Source organism: Canis lupus, chromosome 27, assembly GCF_003254725.2.
Source record: "Canis lupus dingo isolate Sandy chromosome 27, ASM325472v2, whole genome shotgun sequence".
Taxonomy (NCBI): Eukaryota; Metazoa; Chordata; class Mammalia; order Carnivora; family Canidae; genus Canis; species Canis lupus.
The window spans coordinates 37,182,501-37,201,502 of NC_064269.1; the positions used below are offsets into that span (position 1 = coordinate 37,182,501).

Here is a 19,002-nt window from a genome sequence, read left to right on the forward strand (position 1 = left end):
ATATAGGATTGTACTTAGCACTAAAAAGAACGATGACAAAAACCGGCGAAGAAAAAAGACTAGGGCCATTCTGGGAATCTAGGACCAAGAAACAACCCAGAATCTCTAGGTTCCACATCAACATCATTAAATAATAAACATTCTCCTATCCTTGAGTCAAACTGCTAGAATTCAAAGGGAAGAGAAGGCGCCTGTGTAGCTCTGTCACTTGAGCACCCAACTCTTGATTTTGGCTCAGGTCATGATCTCACAGTTGTGAGATGGAGCCCAGAGTCAGGCTCCACACTCAGTGCAGACTCTGCTTGAGATTCTCTCCCTCTCTCTCTCTGTCCCTACCCCCACTTGCACTTTCTCCTTCACTAAAATAAAAAAAAATCTTTTTTTTTTAAAGATTTTATTTATTCATGAGACACAGAGAGAGAGAGAGGGATGCAGAGACACAGGCAGAGGGAGAAGCAGGCTCCATGCAGGGAACCCGACGCGGGCACTCAATCCCACGTCTCCAGGATCACGCCCTGGGCCGAAGGCAGGCACCAAACTGCTGAGCCATCCAGGGATCCCCTAAAATAAAAAAATCTTAAAACAACAACAGAAAAAAAAAAAACAGGAAAAGAGACAAAGACTTCCAACCTACGGCCTAGCTTGACTATCAAGGGGCAGGGCACTGATGACCAACAGTCTCACCAAGACTGCACAATATGGAAGAGGGGATTTCTCAAAATGAAATCCAGGTGCTGTTAGTTAAAAGGCAGGACAGGGGAATGGGGGCATAGATACCGAAGGCCAAGACTAAAAGCCAAGAACTGAATTATCAACTTTATCTACCTTTTATGCAGTCCACACTATTTAATAATATTTGTTAGGACAGTTTTGGTTAACTTTAATGACTATATTTTGGGGGCATAGACCAGAGATAATCAAGGTCTTTATCGCTAAAATTATCCAAAATCATTACCAAGAAATTATTTTGACATGGCATCTATAATTAAGAACCTACTCTTTTTATTTGCAAGAATATCACATTTCCTAATTTTTTTTTAAAGATTTTATTTATTTATTCATGATAGACATAGGGGGAGAGAGAGGCAGAAACACAGGCAGAGGGAGAAGCAGGCTCCATGCAGGGAGCCCGATGTGGGACTTGATCCTGGGACCCCAGGATCGCGCCCCGAGCCAAAGGCAGGCACTAAACCGCTGCGCCACCCAGGATCCCTCACATTTCCTAATTTATCTCATTTCTTGTCTATAAATTATCATTGTAACTTGTATTCATATGAACATACATTTTATATTCATACCTTAATTTATAATATTCAACATTGTATATAAAAACTACAGCCATTTCCATGAGCAATTTGATCCCTATATGAGAAAAAGTTTAAAGCATTATAGGGTCTCCAGGATCACACCCCAGGCCGCAGGCGGCGCTAAACCACTGCGCCACTGGGGCTGCCCTAAAGCATTATAGGTACAACTAATCCAATTGTTTCACTTTCCTGAACTACTTTGGAATCGGATACGCAATTGCTCTGATAAACTGGTATAGGCACTCAGTACTGCAGAAAACATAAAATTTGATTCAAGTATCTCATTGGGGAATTAATAAAAATGCAGACCAATTTAGCATGGAGACTAAGTATAATCAAAGCTCCCAACTATTGTGATAATCGGGGGAAAGAGCCTGAGTTCATAAAAGAAATTTCTTCCTGATGACTGAAATTGTTAAAGGTTTTTCCTTTGAATACTCAACTTATTTTCTGACTTAAGGAAATACTCAACTGTAAATCTCACTGTCCAGCTGGGTTTGGAATCACAGTCCAAGTTCCTAAAAGATTAAGCAGAAAAGTGACTCAACCAGGGCCATTTGTCATCTAATTAACATTAAAATGCAAACAATCACACTGGAGAGCATACTGGAAAAGGACACAGTAGTATCAATTTCTGGAGGACAGTTGGGCAGTGAACAGTGACTCCTCTTCTAGAACTATGTAAAAGCAATGCATATACTTTTCCTCTCACTGTACACCTGGGTAACACCTACTTATCCTTCAGGTTTTAGTGTCACTTCTTTAAAGAGGCCTTTTCTAACCTCTCAGTCTAAATTAGATTCCATTGGGGTACCTAGCTGGCTTAGTTGGTAGAGCATGTGACTCTTGATCTCAGAGTTGTGGGTTCAAGCCCCATGCTAAGCATAGAGATTACTTAATAAAAAATCCTAAAAAGAAATAAAAGTAGATTCCATGGGTTTCATTTGATTCTATTGAGTCCATAGATTCCATTTGATTTTCAAATCACACTGTATTTTTCTTTTATACCACTTAGTATGTAATCATTTCTTTGACTTTTGTATAATGTCCATGTTTCCCACTTACCTTAAAGAAGTCATAAACCAGTTATTAGAACATGTCTTTAAAAAAAAAAAAAAAAAACAAAAAACATGTCTTTTTGCTAAACTCTGTGTCTCCAGTACCTAAAATATCTTGGCACACAAGTGACACTCACTGATAAGCAAAAAGGTTTAAAGAAGAGTATATATGCTTTAATTCATTTATATGTGTGTTTAGCAGTGATCATTTTATGGATGATAAAATTTCAAATGATATTTAATTTTATATTTCAGTACTATGTGTGTCACTTTGTAATTAGTAAAATTATAAAGCTATTCGTGTTTTTAAAAAGAGAAAAAAAACAAGATATATATGCCTAGTGCTATACTTTGTATGTAGTACTGCTCTCAAATTATTCCCTTCTCTTTCCTTCGCAATTAACTAAGAGGAAACTTCTAGGGGAATATTTAAGGAAAATGTTGAAAATAAATTAAAATGTTTCAATTACTTACGTGTTATTTGGGGATAGGTTTATCTACTAATGTAACAATGGGAAAAAAATACCAAAGAGTGAGGATTGGCCCAATAAATTAGGAGCAGCTAAGGTCTCATTGACAGTAACTGCTTCAACTAATCAAATCATCAACTATCATAAGAGAACTCTAACATTAAACGGGAAGGGGGGAGGGGAGGGACACAGCAACAAATTGTATGCCTATATTAAAAGTAGGCAATTTGTAAATCTAGAAATTAAAACCAAAACACCAAAGTAATACGGTATATGTAAAAGCAAACTGATTTCTTCTTACAAACTCATTTTTAAAAAGAAAAAAACAGACTCAAATTTCCAGACTCAACATCTCTTCAGAAACAATGTGTGAAAAGGAGATTACAGATTATTTCAGGTATGAAATGAGTTTTGGAAAACAAAAATTGAGTTCTTGCCAATCTCTTCCGAAATAAGACAACAAAGGTCTTCACAGGTAAAGTATAAAATCAGAGGATCCCAGCAAAGGTTATAATTGCATATACTCTCTCTTTAGAAAAATGGTTCCATACCGTATGTCCTTTTCTCCAACATCATAATTTTCCTTAACAATGTCATACTTTATCAAGTAGATATTTCAGTATGTATCTCAAAGGAATTCTTAGGTACATAAATATTTCTTAACTAGAACACAAAAAGCACTAACCAAAAAAAGTAGAAATATAATAACCTAAGTAAAATTGGCAACTTTTACCCACCAAAAGATTCCATTAACAGAATGAAAAGCCAACCAGTGAAAGAAAATATTCACAATATGTATAACCAATAAGAGATTTATTCCCAAAATTAAATATAAAACAACACAACAACAACAACAACAACAAACAGAACCACAATAAAAAATGACAACAGAGAGGTGTCTTGGTGGCTCAGTCAGTTAGTTGCCTGCCTTCAAGTCAGGTCATAATCCTGGGTCCTGAAATTGAGCCCAACATCAGGCTCCCTGCTCAGCCAAGAGTCTGCTTCTTCCTCTCCCTTTGCCTCTCCCCTCTTCACATGTACTCATGCACACTCTCAAATAAATAAATAAATTCTTCTGGAGTAGGGTGTACCAGGAATCTGTCTCCCACCCCTAGACATTTATTGCACTGGCAAAATCTGTCAGATATAACTGTTTTAGAACCCCAAAGTCTGTTGAAGGATTCTAACTTTCAGGAAATGACTACAATGGAAAATTCAGCAAATTTTGATCAATTTCACCCTCTAAGCATAGTAGCACTATCCATCTCCCACCCTTAACGCACAACTGTGCACCTGTTCCTGAGGCAGCTGACATAGCTTGCAGAAGCCAAAATTCACTAAAAGGATCCTGTCCTGCAAATATTAGAGATCTCTCCTCTGATGCTGGTTGTAGCTTCTGATCACAGAGTTGCAGACAAAGAACCAATAGCCATTATTGTTGTACTACCCCCACCTACTGTTACAAGCCCCTCCCTGTCCAGGTGAAGTGACTTTCAAGGGTTTGTTTCTTCAGAGAACACTGAGTGGCGCAGCGGTTTAGCCCCTGCCTTTGGCCCAGGGCGCGATCCTGGAGACCCAGGATCGAATCCCACATCGGGCTCCCTGCATGGAGCCTGTTTCTCCCTCTGCCTGTGTCTCTGCCTCTCTCTCTCTCTCTCTCTCTCTGTGTGACTATCATAAATAAATAAAAATTTTTTAAAAAGGGATTTGTTTCTTCAAATATCCTCTCTGCTTCCCTATGTCTTATCCTTTTTCCCCTTTCAGGAACCAGACATGAAAGACTAGGACTACAGCAATAAACAATTGCACATATGGGAAAAATTACAAAATGACTGTGCACAACTAAGTAAAGATTTATAAAGTCCTGACAAGACATTAAATTTACAGCCCAGGCTAATCCCCAGGACATGGAAGAGCCTGTAACAATTAAAAAAAAAGGTAAAAAACACAAACCCTGGGGAAGGACAGGAATCTAACTCCCAGAGTTACATTATTAGATTCAAATATGCAATATTCAACAAAAACTCACAAGGCATACAAAGAAACAGGGAAGTATAGCCATTCAAAGGAATAATAAATCAATAGAAACAGTTCCTGAAAAAGTACTAATACCACATATATTAGACAAGGATGTTAAAACAACTGTCTCAATGATAGTAAAAGAACTAAAGAAACATGAGAAGAAAATCAAGAAAACCATGAGTGAAACAAATAGAAATATAGACAAAAAAAAAAAAGAACACAGACACCAAGGAGTAATTGTAGAGCTGAAAATGAAAAGTCCAATAACAGATGTGAAAAATTCTCCACACAGATACAAAGGCAGATCTGAGCAGACAGAAAAAAGAATCACTAAACTTGAAGAGACATGTATTGTAGGAGTCCCAGAAGTAAGGTAGAGAACCAGAGAGTGAATGGGATGGGGAATAGGAGGGAAAGAAAAGGGCAGAGAGAGTATCTGAGGAAATAATGGCTGAAAACATCAAGAATTTGATGAAAGACATGAATAGAAACATCCAAGTACCTTAACAATCTCCAAGTAAAATGAACTCAGATTCATGCTGAGGATGCACTACAATCAAACCTTTTTTTTTTTTCTAAAAAAAAAAAAAAAACAAAACTCTTATTCATTTAAGAGAGAGAGCAGAAGGAGTGAGAACAGGAGGAGGGGGGAGAAGCAGAGGGAGAGAGAGAAGGAGACTCCCTGATGAGCAGGGAGCCCAATGCGGGACTTGATCCCAGGACCCATGACTGAGCTGAAGCTAGACGCTTAACCAAATGAGCCACCCAGGCAACCCAATAATCAACTTTTAAAACCCAAGACAAAGAATCTTAAATGAAGAAAGAAGCAAATCATCACATACTAAGGATCTTCAATGGAATTATCAGCAGATTTCTCATTAGAAATACTGGAGGCCAAAAGATCAGGGGCCAAAATATTCACAGTGCAAAAATAAAAATCAACCAAAAATCTTATATCCAACAAAACTGTCATTCAAAATTGAGGGAGAAATTAAGACATTCCCAGAAAAATAGAAGTTGAAAAAGTAAATGACCACTAGACCTGTCCTGCAATAAACATTCAAAGAAGTCCTGCCAAGGTGAAGTGAAAGGATACTAGACATTAACTCAAAATCAGACAAATAAAGATCTCAATAAAGGTAAATACATGTGCAATTTAAAAAGCTAGTATTATTGTGACAACAGTCTAACCATACTTTTTGTTTCTACATGACAATGGCAATTAACACATTTAAAAAAAAAAATAAAGTCATTAATGTGAAAAGTCACTGGTTGTTAACTCCCAATTCCTGTTTCCTACAAACTTAGGATACTAATGCATTTTAAAAGATTATTTATGGGCAGCCTGGGTGGCTCAGCGATTTAGCACCGCCTTCAGCCCAGGGCATGATCTTGGAGACCCGTATGCCATGTCAGGCTCCCTGCATGGAGCCTGCTTCTCCTTCTGCCTGTGTCTCTGCCTCTGTGTGTGTGTGTGTGTCTGTCATGAATAAATAAAATCTGGGGATCCCTGGGTGGCCCAGCAGTTTAGCGCCACCTTCAGCCCGGGACGTGGTCCTGGAGACCTGGGATCGAGTCCCACATCGGGCTCCCTGTGTGGAGCCTGCTTCTCCCTCTGCCTATGTCTCTGCTTCTCTCTGTGTGTGTCTCTCATGAATAAATAAATAAAATCTTAAATAAATAAATAAATAAATAAAATCTTTAAAAAATAAAAGATAAAAGATGTTTTTTGAAACAAAATGTATAAAGATATATAATTTTGTGACACTAACAAATAAAAGAAAGACAAAGCTATAATGGAGTAGACGGTTTGGAGATTTATCTGCGAGAGACAGAGTGAGCATATAAGAGGGGAGGGGCTGAGGGAGGGAGAGAATATGAAGCTGACTCCGAGAATGAAGCCTGACATAAGGCTCAATCTCACAACCCAGTCATAATCAGAGCATGATGCCTAACCAATTGAGCCACCTAGGAACTCTTAAAAACATTTTTTTTAGTGAAGTATATTTCACATACAATGTTCCATTAGTTTCAATTGTACTAGATCTTTGTTTCCTTAGGGTCATTTCTGGATATTTATTTTGGTTCTCTGATTATACCATGTTTCTCTCTATGTGTTATCATTTTTTATTGGTATTTCAACATTTGAAAAAACAACTATCATTCTCAATCTCTATGGATTGCCTTCGTATAGAGCACTTCCAAACTCTTTTGGGGGTTGGGTGGCAGAGAGAGTCATTTTTCTTTCTAAAGGTTTTGTTTATTCATGAAAGACACGAGAGAGGCAGAGACACAGGCAGAGGGAGAAGCAGGCTCCACACAAGGAGCCTGACATGGGACTCAATCCCGGGATTCCAGGGTCACGCCCTGAGCCAAAGGCAGACACCAACCATTGAGCCACCCAAGCGTCCCAGCAGAGAGAATCTTAAGCAGCTCCATGCTCAGCATGGATCTCACAACCCTGAGATCATGACCTGAGCTGAAATCAAGAGTCTGACACTTAACTGATGGGGCAACCCAGGTACCCCTCAAGTAGATCAATATTGATATTATAGAACTCTCAGAAGGAAAAGAGCAAGACAAAAAGGCAGAAAATTTATTTGACAAAATAATGACTGAAAAGTACCCCAATCTGGGAAAAGAAATGGATATTCAAGTAGGATGAACCTAAAGAGACTCACAGTGAGGCTCAAAATCAAGCTAAAAAGTCAAAGACAGGGGCACATGCCTGGCACAGTCAGTTAAGTGTCCAACTCTTGGTTCTGGCTCAGGTGCTCATTTCAGGGTTGTAAGATTGAGCCAATATCAGGTTCTAAACTCAGCAGAGTCTGCTTAACACACTCTCTTACTCTCCCTCTCTCTGCCCATCCCCCAGTGCACTCCCTCTCTGAAATAAACAAATCTTTCTTTAAAAAAGAAAGTCAAAGACCAAAAATTTGGAATCAGAAAGAGGAGGTGGGTGGGTGGCTCAGTTGGTTAAGGATCTGCCTTGGGCTCAGATCATTATCCTTGGGTCTTGGGATCAAGCCCCACGTCAGGCTCCCTGCTCAGTGGAAAGTCAGCTTCTCCTGCTTCTGCTCGCTCTCTTTCTCTCTCTCTCTCTCAAATAAATAAAATCTTACAAAAGGAAAGCAATCTATCCTAAACAAAGGAGCTCCCATAACAGTATTAAAACATTTCTCAATAGAAATCACACAGGTGGGTATCCCTGGATTGCTCAGTGGTTTGGTGCCTGCCTTCAGCCTGGGGCATGATCCTGGAGATCCGGGATCAAGTCCCACATTGGGCTCCCTGCATGGAGCCTGTTTCCCTCTTTGCCTGTGTCTCTGCCTCTCTCTCTCTGTGCCTCTCATGAATAAATAAATAAAATCTTAAAAAAAAAAAAAAAAAAAAAAGAGAAAGAATCACACAGGCCAGAATAGTAAGATCCATATTCAAAGAGCTGAAATAAAAAGTAACAATCAAGAACAATATATCCAGCAAAACTGTCCTTCAATGGACGCTAGGGTGGCTCAGTGGTTGAGCATCTGCCTTTGGCTCAGGTTGTGATCCCAGAGTTCTGGGATTGAGTCCTGCATCAGGATCCCCATGGGGAGTCAAATTCTCCCTCTACCTATGTCTCTGCCCCTCTCTCTGTCTCTCATGAATAAATTTTTTTTTTAAATCTTTCAAATAAAATTGGCCTTCAAAAATGGAGAAATAAAGATTTTTCCCAGATAAAAAAAACCTAAGGAGTTCCTCACCAATAGTCTGGCCATAAAAGAAATGCTAAAGAGAGTCCAGGTTGAAAAAGAATGTTATAGGGCAGGGGTTGTGGCTCACTCCATCAGTGGAGCATGCAACTCTTGATCTCAGAGTTGTAAATTCAAGGCCCACATTGGGAGCAGAGATTACTTAAAAATAAAATCTTAAAAAAAAGAATGCTATGGGACCCCTGGGTGGTTCAGCGGTTGAGTGTCTGTCTTTGGCTCAGGGCATGATCCTAGGGTCCTGGGATCAAGTCCCACATCGGGCCCCTGCATGGAACCTACTTCTCCCTCTGCCTTTGTCTCTGTCCCTCTCTGTGTTTCTTGTGAATAATAAAATTAGGAAAAAAAAAAAAAGGGATCCCTAGGTGGCGCAGCAGTTTGGTGCCTGCCTTTGGCCCAGGGCGCGATTCTGGAGACCCAGGATCGAATCCCACATCGGGCTCCTGGTGCATGGAGCCTGCTTCTCCCTCTGCCTATGTCTCTGCCTCTCTCTCTCTGTGACTATCATAAATAAATAAAAATTAAAATAAAAAAAAAAAAAAAAGGAATGCTAGAAGGCAACACAAAGGCATAAAAAATAAAGCTTTTGGATAAAGGTAAATATATAAATACGAACAGAAGCCTAAAATAGTGCATAAATCAGTGTTTTTTTTTTTTTTTTTTTTTTTAATTTATTTATGATAGTCACAGAGAGAGAGAGAGGCAGAGACATAGGCAGAGGGAGAAGCAGGCTCCATGCACCGGGAGCCTGATGTGGGATTCGATCCTGGGTCTCCAGGATCGCGCCCTGGGCCAAAGGCAGGCGCCAAACCGCTGCGCCACCCAGGGATCCCCCATAAATCAGTGTTATTGCTGGTATAGCATTTAAATGTTAAAAGCATAAAGAATCACCTGGCTGGATCAGTCAGAATAGCATGCAAATTTTGATCTTAGAGTCCTGAGTTCAAGCCCCATATTGGGCCTAGAGCTTATTTTAAAGTTATAAAAAACTGCCAGCGGTTTAGCACCACCTTCAGAGTTTGGGGTGTGATCCTGGAAACCTGGGATGGAGTCCCACATCAGGCTCCCTGCATGGAGCCTATTTCTCCCTCTGCCTGTGTCTCTGCCTCTCTCTCTCTCTGTGTCAGTCATGAATAAATAAAATCTTTAAAAAATAAATAAATAAAATAAAATATAAATATAAAAAACTTAAGGAGAAATTTATAAGGGTAGATTTTACATATGAATAAATTTATCATCTAAAATAGATTAAAATTATACAATGTATTATGTAATCTTCACAGTAATGCACTGCAACAAATTAACAAGACACAAAGGAAGGTAACAAAAGAGGAAAAGGGAGACAAAATGGGTTTATGACATATAGAAAATAAAACAGAAACAATAAGTCTTGCTCCTTCAGTAATCACATTAAAAGTAAATGGAAGAGGGGTGACTGGGTGTCTCAGTTGAATAAGCATCCAACTTGTGGTTTCAGCTCAGGTCATGGTCTTGTAGGCCATGAGGTCAAGCTCTGTCTCCCTCTCTGCACTCAGTAGGGACAGTCCTCTGGAGATTCTCCTTCTCTGCCCCTCCCTTTGTGCCTAAAAAAAAATATTTTTTTAAAGATACAGAGGCGGGGCACTTGGGTGGCTCAGTGGTTGAGTGCCTGATCCCAGAGTCCTGGGATCAAGTGCTCCCCTCAGGGAACCTGTTTCTCCCTCTGCCTATGTCTCTGCCTTTCTCTGTCTCTCCTGAATAAGTAAAATAAATAAATAAATAAAATCCTTTTTATTTAAAAATAAATAAAGATACAGAAGAACAAAATGAACCAAAAAACAAGATCCACCTATACAGTATCAAAAAGAGACTCACTTTAGATGTAAGGACACTCAAAGCCTGAAAGTGAAAGGCTGAGAAAAGATACTCTGTGCAAATGGTTATTAGCAAGAGAGTAGATGTGGCCCTACTTATGAGACAAAACAGGCTTTCAGAGGAAAAACTGTCACAAGAGATAATCATCATTATAATGATGAGTCAATTCACCGGGAAGCAATTATAAATTATTCACATTATAAATATGCATGCACCTAATATAGCACCCACATATATGAAACAGTGAGAGACCACAAAGAGAAATAGACACTAATACTAAATCATGAAACACGGGGATCCCTGGGTGGCGCAGCGGTTTGGCGCCTGCCTTTGGCCCAGGGCGCGATCCTGGAGACCCGGGATCGAATCCCACGTCGGGCTCCCGGTGCATGGAGCCTGCTCTTCTCCCTCTGCCTATGTCTCTGCCTCTCTCTCTCTCTGTGTGACTATCATAAATAAATAAAAATTAAAAAAAAAAAAAAAAAAAAAATAAATAAATAAATAAATAAATAAATAAATCATGAAACACCCTACTTTTAATAATGGATAGAGTAAACAGAGAGAAAAATCTAAAAAGGAAACAAAATAACTAGAAAATAATACAGACCAAAGGGACCTAACAAATTTAAAAATACTGTTATAATACCAAGTTATCTTTTCAAGTTTCAATGAAATGAAACTAGAAATTAACAAAAGGAAACAGACTTTACAAATATCTGGAAATTAGAAAATAATACTTTTTTTTGAGGGCGGGGAAGGGCAGAGGGAGAGGGAGAGAGAATCTATTTTTTTTTTTTTTGGTGGGGGGAGAGAGAATCTAAGTAGGTTCGTTGCCCAGCACTGAGCCCGACACAGGGCTTGATCTCACAACCCTAAGATCAGGACCTGAGCTGAAACCAATAGTTGCCTGCTTAACGGACTGAGCCACGAAGGCACCCCGAAATAACACACTCATAAACAAGCAAGACAAAAGAAGTCACAAGGGAAATTACAAAATATCTTAAGATAGGGGAATCCCTGGGCAGCTCAGCAGTTTGGCGCCTGCCTTCGGCCCAGGGCGTAATCCTGGAGTCCCGGAATCAAGTCCCACATTGGGTTCCCCACACGGAGCCTGCTTCTCCCTCTGCCTCTCTCTCTCTGTCTCTCATGAATAAATAAATAAAATCTTAAAAATAAAAAAAGAAAGAAAGAAAGAAAGAAAATATCTTAAGATAAAAGTGAAACACAGCATACCAAAACTCATGGGATGTAGTGAAAACACTGTTTAGAGGGAAGGGAAGAGCTATAAACATGCACATCAAAAAATGCACGTTAAAAAAAGATAAATCTCGGGCAGCCCCGGTGGCCCAGAGGTTTAGCGCCGCCTGCAGCCTGGGGTGTGATCCTGGAGACCCGGGGTCAAGTCCCACATCGGGCTTCCTGCTGTGGACCCTGCTTCTCCCTCTGCCTGTGTCTCTGCCTCTCTCTCGCTCTCTCTGAATGAATATAAAAAAAAAAAAAAAGATAAATCTCAAATCAACAACCTAACACCATGAACAAGAGGAAAAAGAACAAAACCCACAATTAACAGAAGAGAGAAATAAAGATTAAAACACAAATAACGAAACAGAAAAGAGAAAAAAAAATCAAGACCCAGATTTTTGGAAAGATCAACAAATTGGCAAACCTTCAGTTAGACTAAGAAAAAAAGAGGACTTCGGGCACTTGGGTGGTTCAGGGGTTGAGCATCTGCCTTTGGCCCGGGTCGCAGTCCCGGAGCCCTGGGATCAAGTCCCGCATCGGGGTCCCCCATCGGGAGCCTATTTCTCTCTCTGCCCGTGTCTCTGCTTTTTTGGGTCTCTCATGAATAAATAAAATCTTTAAAAAAAAAAGAGAGGACTTAAATAAAAATTAGAAATGAAGTGAGATGTTACAATGGATATCACAGAAATAAAAGGGATTCTAAGAGACAACTATGAACAAATATGTAAACAAATTGGATAACTTAGAAAAAATGGGTAAATTCCTAGCAATATACAACCTAGTAAGACTGAATCATTAAGAAATAAAAATTCAGAACAGATATATTTAACCAGTAATCCAAAATCTCCAAACAAGGAAATGCATAGCATCAGATGTTTTCACTGGTAAATTCTACCAAACATTTAAGAACAATTAACACCAACCCATCTTAAACTCTCCAAACGTATGTTGTCATTCTTCTTAGGTAGTATGCAGGAATGGGATAGATCCTATGGTAATTCTACATTTAACCTTTAAAGGAACTGCCAAACTGTTTCCCAAAGGGACTGTACCACTTTATATTCCATTTAGCAATATAGGAGGGGGCTCCAATTTCTCTATTATCCTTGCCAATATCTGTTTATGCAGCTTTTGGTTTTCCAACTTTTCTTTTTAAGATTTTATTTATTTATTCATGAGAGACACAGAGAGAGCTGAAGGCAAGACACTCAAACGCTGAGCCACCCAGGCATCCCTTTTCCAACCTTTAAAACACAGAAACATACACCATAAGTTTGTGGAAGTGGTGTTTAGTGAGCTATGTACCACACTGGCCTTTAATCCTCTTTTCACACATTCTTGGAGAGAATGGCTCCTAACATAATACAGCATCCAAGTCTCTGACTCCAATCTCAACAACTGTACATGCACTTATGTTGAAAAGCTGTATACTGTTAAAAGCATGTAATAGATTCTGGATTTTATTTTTCTTTAAGATGTAATTATTTTAAAGAGAAAATTTGTATTTTTTTTTAAGACTTTATTTATTTTTTCATGAGAGAGACCAAAAGACAGAGAGGCAGAGACATAGGCAGAGGGAGAAGCAGGCTCCACACAGGGAGCCCGATGCAAAACTCGATCCCCAGACTCCAGGGTCACACCCTGGGCCAAAGGCAGGAGCCAAACTTAGAGAGAGAACGAGCACATACATGCACATGAGCAGGGGGGAAGGGCAGAGCGCGAGAATCTCAAATAGAGTCCCTGCTGACCACAGAGTCCGAAAGGGCTAGATGCCAGGACCCTGAGATCGTGACCTTAACTGAAATCAAGGGTCAAATGCTTAACAGATTGAGCCACCCAGGTGCCCCTAGATTCAGGATTTTAAAAAGATTTACCTTGCTTTGATCAGGAGTATCTGTCATAGGTGCAGGACAGGGGGGTGCAAAGTGACATCCGTCCATTTTAAAGTTGTAACTATTTTACACTTATTCGTATAATCACTTGATTAATGTTAATCTTACTTTTTGTCTCATTTTACACAACATACCAATTAACTAACACATAGTAAGTACTCAAATTATGTTTAGGAATGAAGTATGCTGTATCCCAAATCTTTGGAATCTGAGTAACTAGTTGCTGGACCTAGGAAGTTATAATTAAAAAAAGAAAACCTGACTGAAAACAGTGTGCATTTTTTCTATAAAAGTACTAACTAGGGCAGCCCTGGTGGCTAAGTGGTTTAGCACCACCTTCAGCCCAGGGTGTGATCCTGGAGACCCGGGGTCAAGTCCCATTTGAGTCCCATGTTGGGCTCCCTGCATGGAGCCTGCTTCTCCCTCTCTCTGCCTCTGTGTGTGTGTGTGCGTGCGTGTGCGTGTGTGTGTGTGTGTGTGTGTCATGAATAAATAAAATCTTTAAAAAAAATAATAAAAGTACTAACTACTTACACACTCAAGTGAAACAATCTAGAAACAGTTCTGGTTTTTTCTTTTAAATATTTTATTTATTTATTCATGAGAGACACAGAGAGAGAGAGGCAGAGAGACAGGCAGAGGGAGAAGCAGGCTCCATGCAGGGAGCCCAATGCGGGACTTGATCCTGGGAGAACCAAAGGCAGAGGCTTAACTGGTGAGCCACCCAGGCGTCCTGAAACAGTTCAGTTCTAAATAAGTTACTTCTAAAGCAACAATTACTTTTGATTCTACATGAGCAATGAGAATCATTTGTGCTAAAATGGGGCTCATTCTGCTTTTCTACCTATTAACTCTTTTATGTAAATTAATTTACATATGAAAAATCTGTCGTAAAAAAAAACTAACTGTTGAGAGGTAATGAGAATGAAATAAATGTCAAGAGGGCACAGTAAAGAGTAACTATTTGCTAAGAGACTCTACCTACTTAAACTATAGTATCATGTATTTGTTTTAAAGATTTTATTTATTCATGAGAGACACAGAAGATAGGGAGAGACACAGGCAGAGGGAGAAGTAGGCTCCATACAGGAAGCCCAATGTGGGACTTGATCTCAGGATCACAACCTGAGCCAAAAGCAAATGCTCAACCACTAAGTCATCCACATGTCCCTTCATTATTATTAATCAGGTAAGATTCTAGATCTATTAACTGGTCTATGTATGAAATTACCCTAATAACAGATTTATATACTTAATACTATAAATTCTCACAATAACCATCTCTCCATTTTATTGATGAGGAAATTAAAACACCTGGCCTCATGATTCTAGACACAAAGCAAGATAAGTGATGTAGAATCTATTTTGGGTATTTTATACCCTTATCCAATTCCATCAGTAAATTCTAAAGTATTTTCTGAAATTAAAAATGCCACATATATGCCACCACCATATAAAGCTAAGAAAAATGACCAATTTAGCTACAAGTCATAGTTTTCCAAAGATGTAAAGACTCCTCAGTTCTAAAGAATTTCTGGGGATCCCTGGGTGGCGCAGCGGTTTAGCGCCTGTCTTTGGCCCAGGGCGCGATCCTGGAGACCCGGGATCGAATCCCACGTCGGGCTCCCGGTGCATGGAGCCTGCTTCTCCCTCTGCCTGTGTCTCTGCCTCTCTCTCTCTCTCTGTGACTATCATAAAAAAAAATAATAATAAAAATAAAAAAATAAAGAATTTCTGTATTTCTAAGATATTTTCCCCTTGGAACCCTTAAACATGAAATATTAAAAATTACCAGACATCACTATTTGAGTCAAATCATTAGGATACTTCTATCCAGTAAAAGAAAAAAAAATTGTATTATTATTTTACACTATCTATATAAAATATACAGGAAAAAAAATTAAGAATCACATGCGAAGGGGCCCTGGGTGTCTCGGTTGAGCATCTGACTTCGGCTCAGATTATGATATCAGGGTCCTGGGATCTAGCCCTGCGTCAGCTCCCTGCTGGGCATGGGGGGGTGTCTTTTCTCACTCTGCCTCTCCTCCTGTTTGTACTCTCTCTAAAATAAATAAAATCTTTTTTTTTTCTATAAATAAAATCTTAAAAAAGAAATCATATGTGGAATTTGATGCGTTTATGGGCAGCCCGGGTGGCTCAGCAGTTTAGCGCCTGCCTTCGGCCCAGGGTGTGATCCTGGAGACCCAGGATTGAGTCCCACGTCAAGCTCCCTGCATGGAGCCTGCTTCTCCCTCTGCCTGTGTCTCTCCCTCTCTCTCTCTTTCTCTCTATCTCTGTGTGTGTCTCTCATGAATAAATAAATAAAATGCTGTGTTTTAAAAAAAATAGTTTTAAAAAAAAGGAATTTGATGCATTTATTAAAAGGACCTCCATGAGGTGCAAATTCTCTTAGGAGCATGTTATAAATAAGGTATTTTAAAATTAGAAGACAAGTGGGCACCCCAGGTGGCTCAGCGGTTCAGTGCCACCTTCAGCCCAGGGCCTGATCCTGGAAACCCAGGATCGAGTCCCACATCAAGTTCCCTGCATGGAGCCTGCTTCTCTCTCTGCCTGTGTCTCTCCCTCTCTCTCTCTCTTTCTCTCTGTGTCTCATGAATAAATAAAGTCTTTAAAAAAAAAAATTAGAAGACAGCAATAATGGGAAAAAAATTACTAGATCATTTTTAATTTCTCTCTCAACTATTTCCTAAATAATAAATTAAGAGGTTCAATAAATACTGGTATTTTCATTACTTCCATAACATATGCTAGATTTTAAGATTAGATGATACTTAGTAATAAGGCTGTTAACAATTCCTTCCTCCAAATTATTCCTTAAAAAGGTAGTTACAATATATTCTAAGATAAAAATCTTAAATTACTTAGTATAGACTTACCCAGATTTCCTTGCTCGATTGTCAGTACCACCTCATCCATCACCACAGCCCTAAAGTCCAATTCCTCCTCACAACACTTGGCCTTTAATGCTCGTAAAATTTCTTTTTGGGGATAGTCTTCCCTGATTCGACGATCTGTCAAAAACCACAACTTTGCAGCCACAGAGCTACACATCTTGATCTGCTTGCTCTTCCTTTTTCCTGGATTATTTCTTCCTGAATGCCGATTCTTTCTACACAGAAAGACAAAATTCACATATAGGGTAAATAAAGAATTCAACTTAAGGAGTTTCATGTCTCTGTGACTCCCCCTTACATATAAAAATATAAAATTAATTTTAATTGATTTTCTCTTGTTGAAAAGAAAAAAGAAATTTGGTGCACCTGGCTGGCTCAGTTGGTAAAATGTGCAACTCTTTTGGGGTCATGATTAAGAGCCCCACATCAGGCCTAGAGATCACTTAAAAAAATATATTAATGGGACGCATGGGTGGCTCAGAAGTTGAGCGTCTGCCTTTGGCTCAGGGTATGATCCCGGGGGTCCAGACAGTCCCGCATCGGGCTCCATATGGGGAGCCTACTTCTCCCTCTGCCTGTGTCTCTGCCTCTCTCTGTATCTCTCATGAATAAATAAATAAATAAAAATTTTAAAAACATACATAATGTTTATAAAAATCTACTTAAAAAAAGAAAAAAATAAATAAAAATCTACTTAATTCTTGGCTTTCACACAAATGCTGTGATTATATATTAACTATACAAACACACAAAATTAATGACTTCCCTTCCATTCAAATCAAACTTTTATACTGCTAGAAATACAGAAACTCACAACCTCCCCTGAAACACAATTTCTCCATCTTCCACCGGGAAAGCTAGCATTGTAGTTTTATAATTACAGCATGTCACTTAGTAAAAGTCTGATTTTCTATATTATATATTCAATGCCAATCCCTGTGTTAGTATATACTATCTAGGAATGTACTTTAATCTTATCATCTACTTTTGACTGATTTATTCTTTCCCCCAAAATGCAAATCCCTTAATATAAAATAGATGAATTATAATCATCAGTACATCCCCATCCCTTCAATTATGATAAACTCCATTTATGTATACTCATACATCTATAGTTTATTCAATTTTGGGGATCCCTGGGTGGCGCAGCGGTTTGGCACCTGCCTTTGGCCCAGGGCGCGATCTTGGAGACCTGGGATCGAATCCCACGTCGGGCTCTCAGTGCATGGAGCCTGCTTCTCCCTCTGCCTGTCTCTGCCTCTCTCTCTCTCTCTCTCTCTCTCTCTGACTATCATAAATAAAAATTTAAAAAAAAATTTGTTATATATTTTATTACAAACATATCTACAGGAATTTTTAAGATTTTATTTATTTGGGATCCCTGGGTGGCGCAGCGGTGTAACACCTGCCTTTGGCCCAGAGCGCGATCCTGGAGACCCGGGATCAAATCCCACGTCGGGCTCCCAGTGCATGGAGCCTGCTTCTCCCTCTGCCTATGTCTCTGCCTCTCTCTCTCTCTCTCTCTCTGTGTGACTATCATAAATAAATAAAAATTAAAAAAAAAAAAAGATTTTATTTATTTGAGAGAGCAGAGGGAAAGGTACAAGCAGACTCCCCACTGAGCAGGGAGCCCAATGTGGGGCTCGATCCCAGGACCTGAGCTGAAGGCAGACTTTTAACCAACTGAGCCACCCAAGCACCCCCAAGAATGTATTAAATAATGAGAGAGTAACACCTGTGTTATTAGAGGAGTAGCAACACTAAAGTCATTTATATAGCAAATTTAATAAAAATTAATAGTTCAAGAATATGGGAAAAAACTTTCAAAAAATAAACATTGGGGTCCATTCACTAAAATTTATTTCAGTCAGGGGATAGCATGCTCTTACTCAATGTTTTTATGCTTACTTTAAATTTTTTAAACAAACACAGATTGTTTACTAGAATATAAAAAAGGACATTCTTCCAGAAATAGTGCTGCTTCTCAGAGTTTACATCATGAACAAGAGCTTGTATCATGAACAAGACGACAGTTGAAAATTATTTTCCTAAGAAGCAAAAAGTTAAAAGTTTTACTAACAGGTGATTTGAAAGAAAGAAAGAAAGAAGAAAGAAAGAAAGAAAGAAAGAAAGAAAGAAAGAAAGAAAGAAAGAAAGAAGAAAGAAAAGAAAAGAAAAGAAAAGAAAAGAAAAGAAAAGAAAAGAAAAGAAAAGAAAAGAAAGAGAAGAAAAGAAAGAAAACTTTTTACAAAATTGAAATTCCCAAGGTCTCTGGCTGGCTCAGTCAGTAAAGAATGCGACTGTTGACCTCGGTTGTGAGTTCAATCCTCACATTGGGCAAGGAGCCTACCTAAACAAAAATCCCCCCCACCAAAAAAATCCTAATGGCAAATGTAACATAGAAAAAAGAACAAGGCTAAGAACTAAGGGAAGCAACGGCCATTCAGATGAACAGCTTCCAGCATTACAGAACTTAGAAGTGGTCCCTCATAC

At 39.0% G+C, this 19,002-nt stretch overlaps 1 protein-coding gene across 10 annotated transcripts in view; it reads right to left on the minus strand.

Moving 5' to 3' along the window:
• Positions 1–19,002, minus strand: part of RIMKLB (ribosomal modification protein rimK like family member B) — a 170,574-nt gene that overhangs the window by 38,838 nt on the left and 112,734 nt on the right. For all 10 annotated transcript variants that reach the window (XM_049102415.1, XM_035707132.2, XM_035707133.2 and 7 more), the window contains one exon: positions 16,492–16,724. In XM_049102415.1, the coding sequence (XP_048958372.1) occupies positions 16,492–16,666 (175 nt within the window). In that variant the 5' untranslated portion in view covers positions 16,667–16,724. Of the gene's footprint in view, positions 1–16,491; positions 16,725–19,002 lie in introns of those variants that run through there.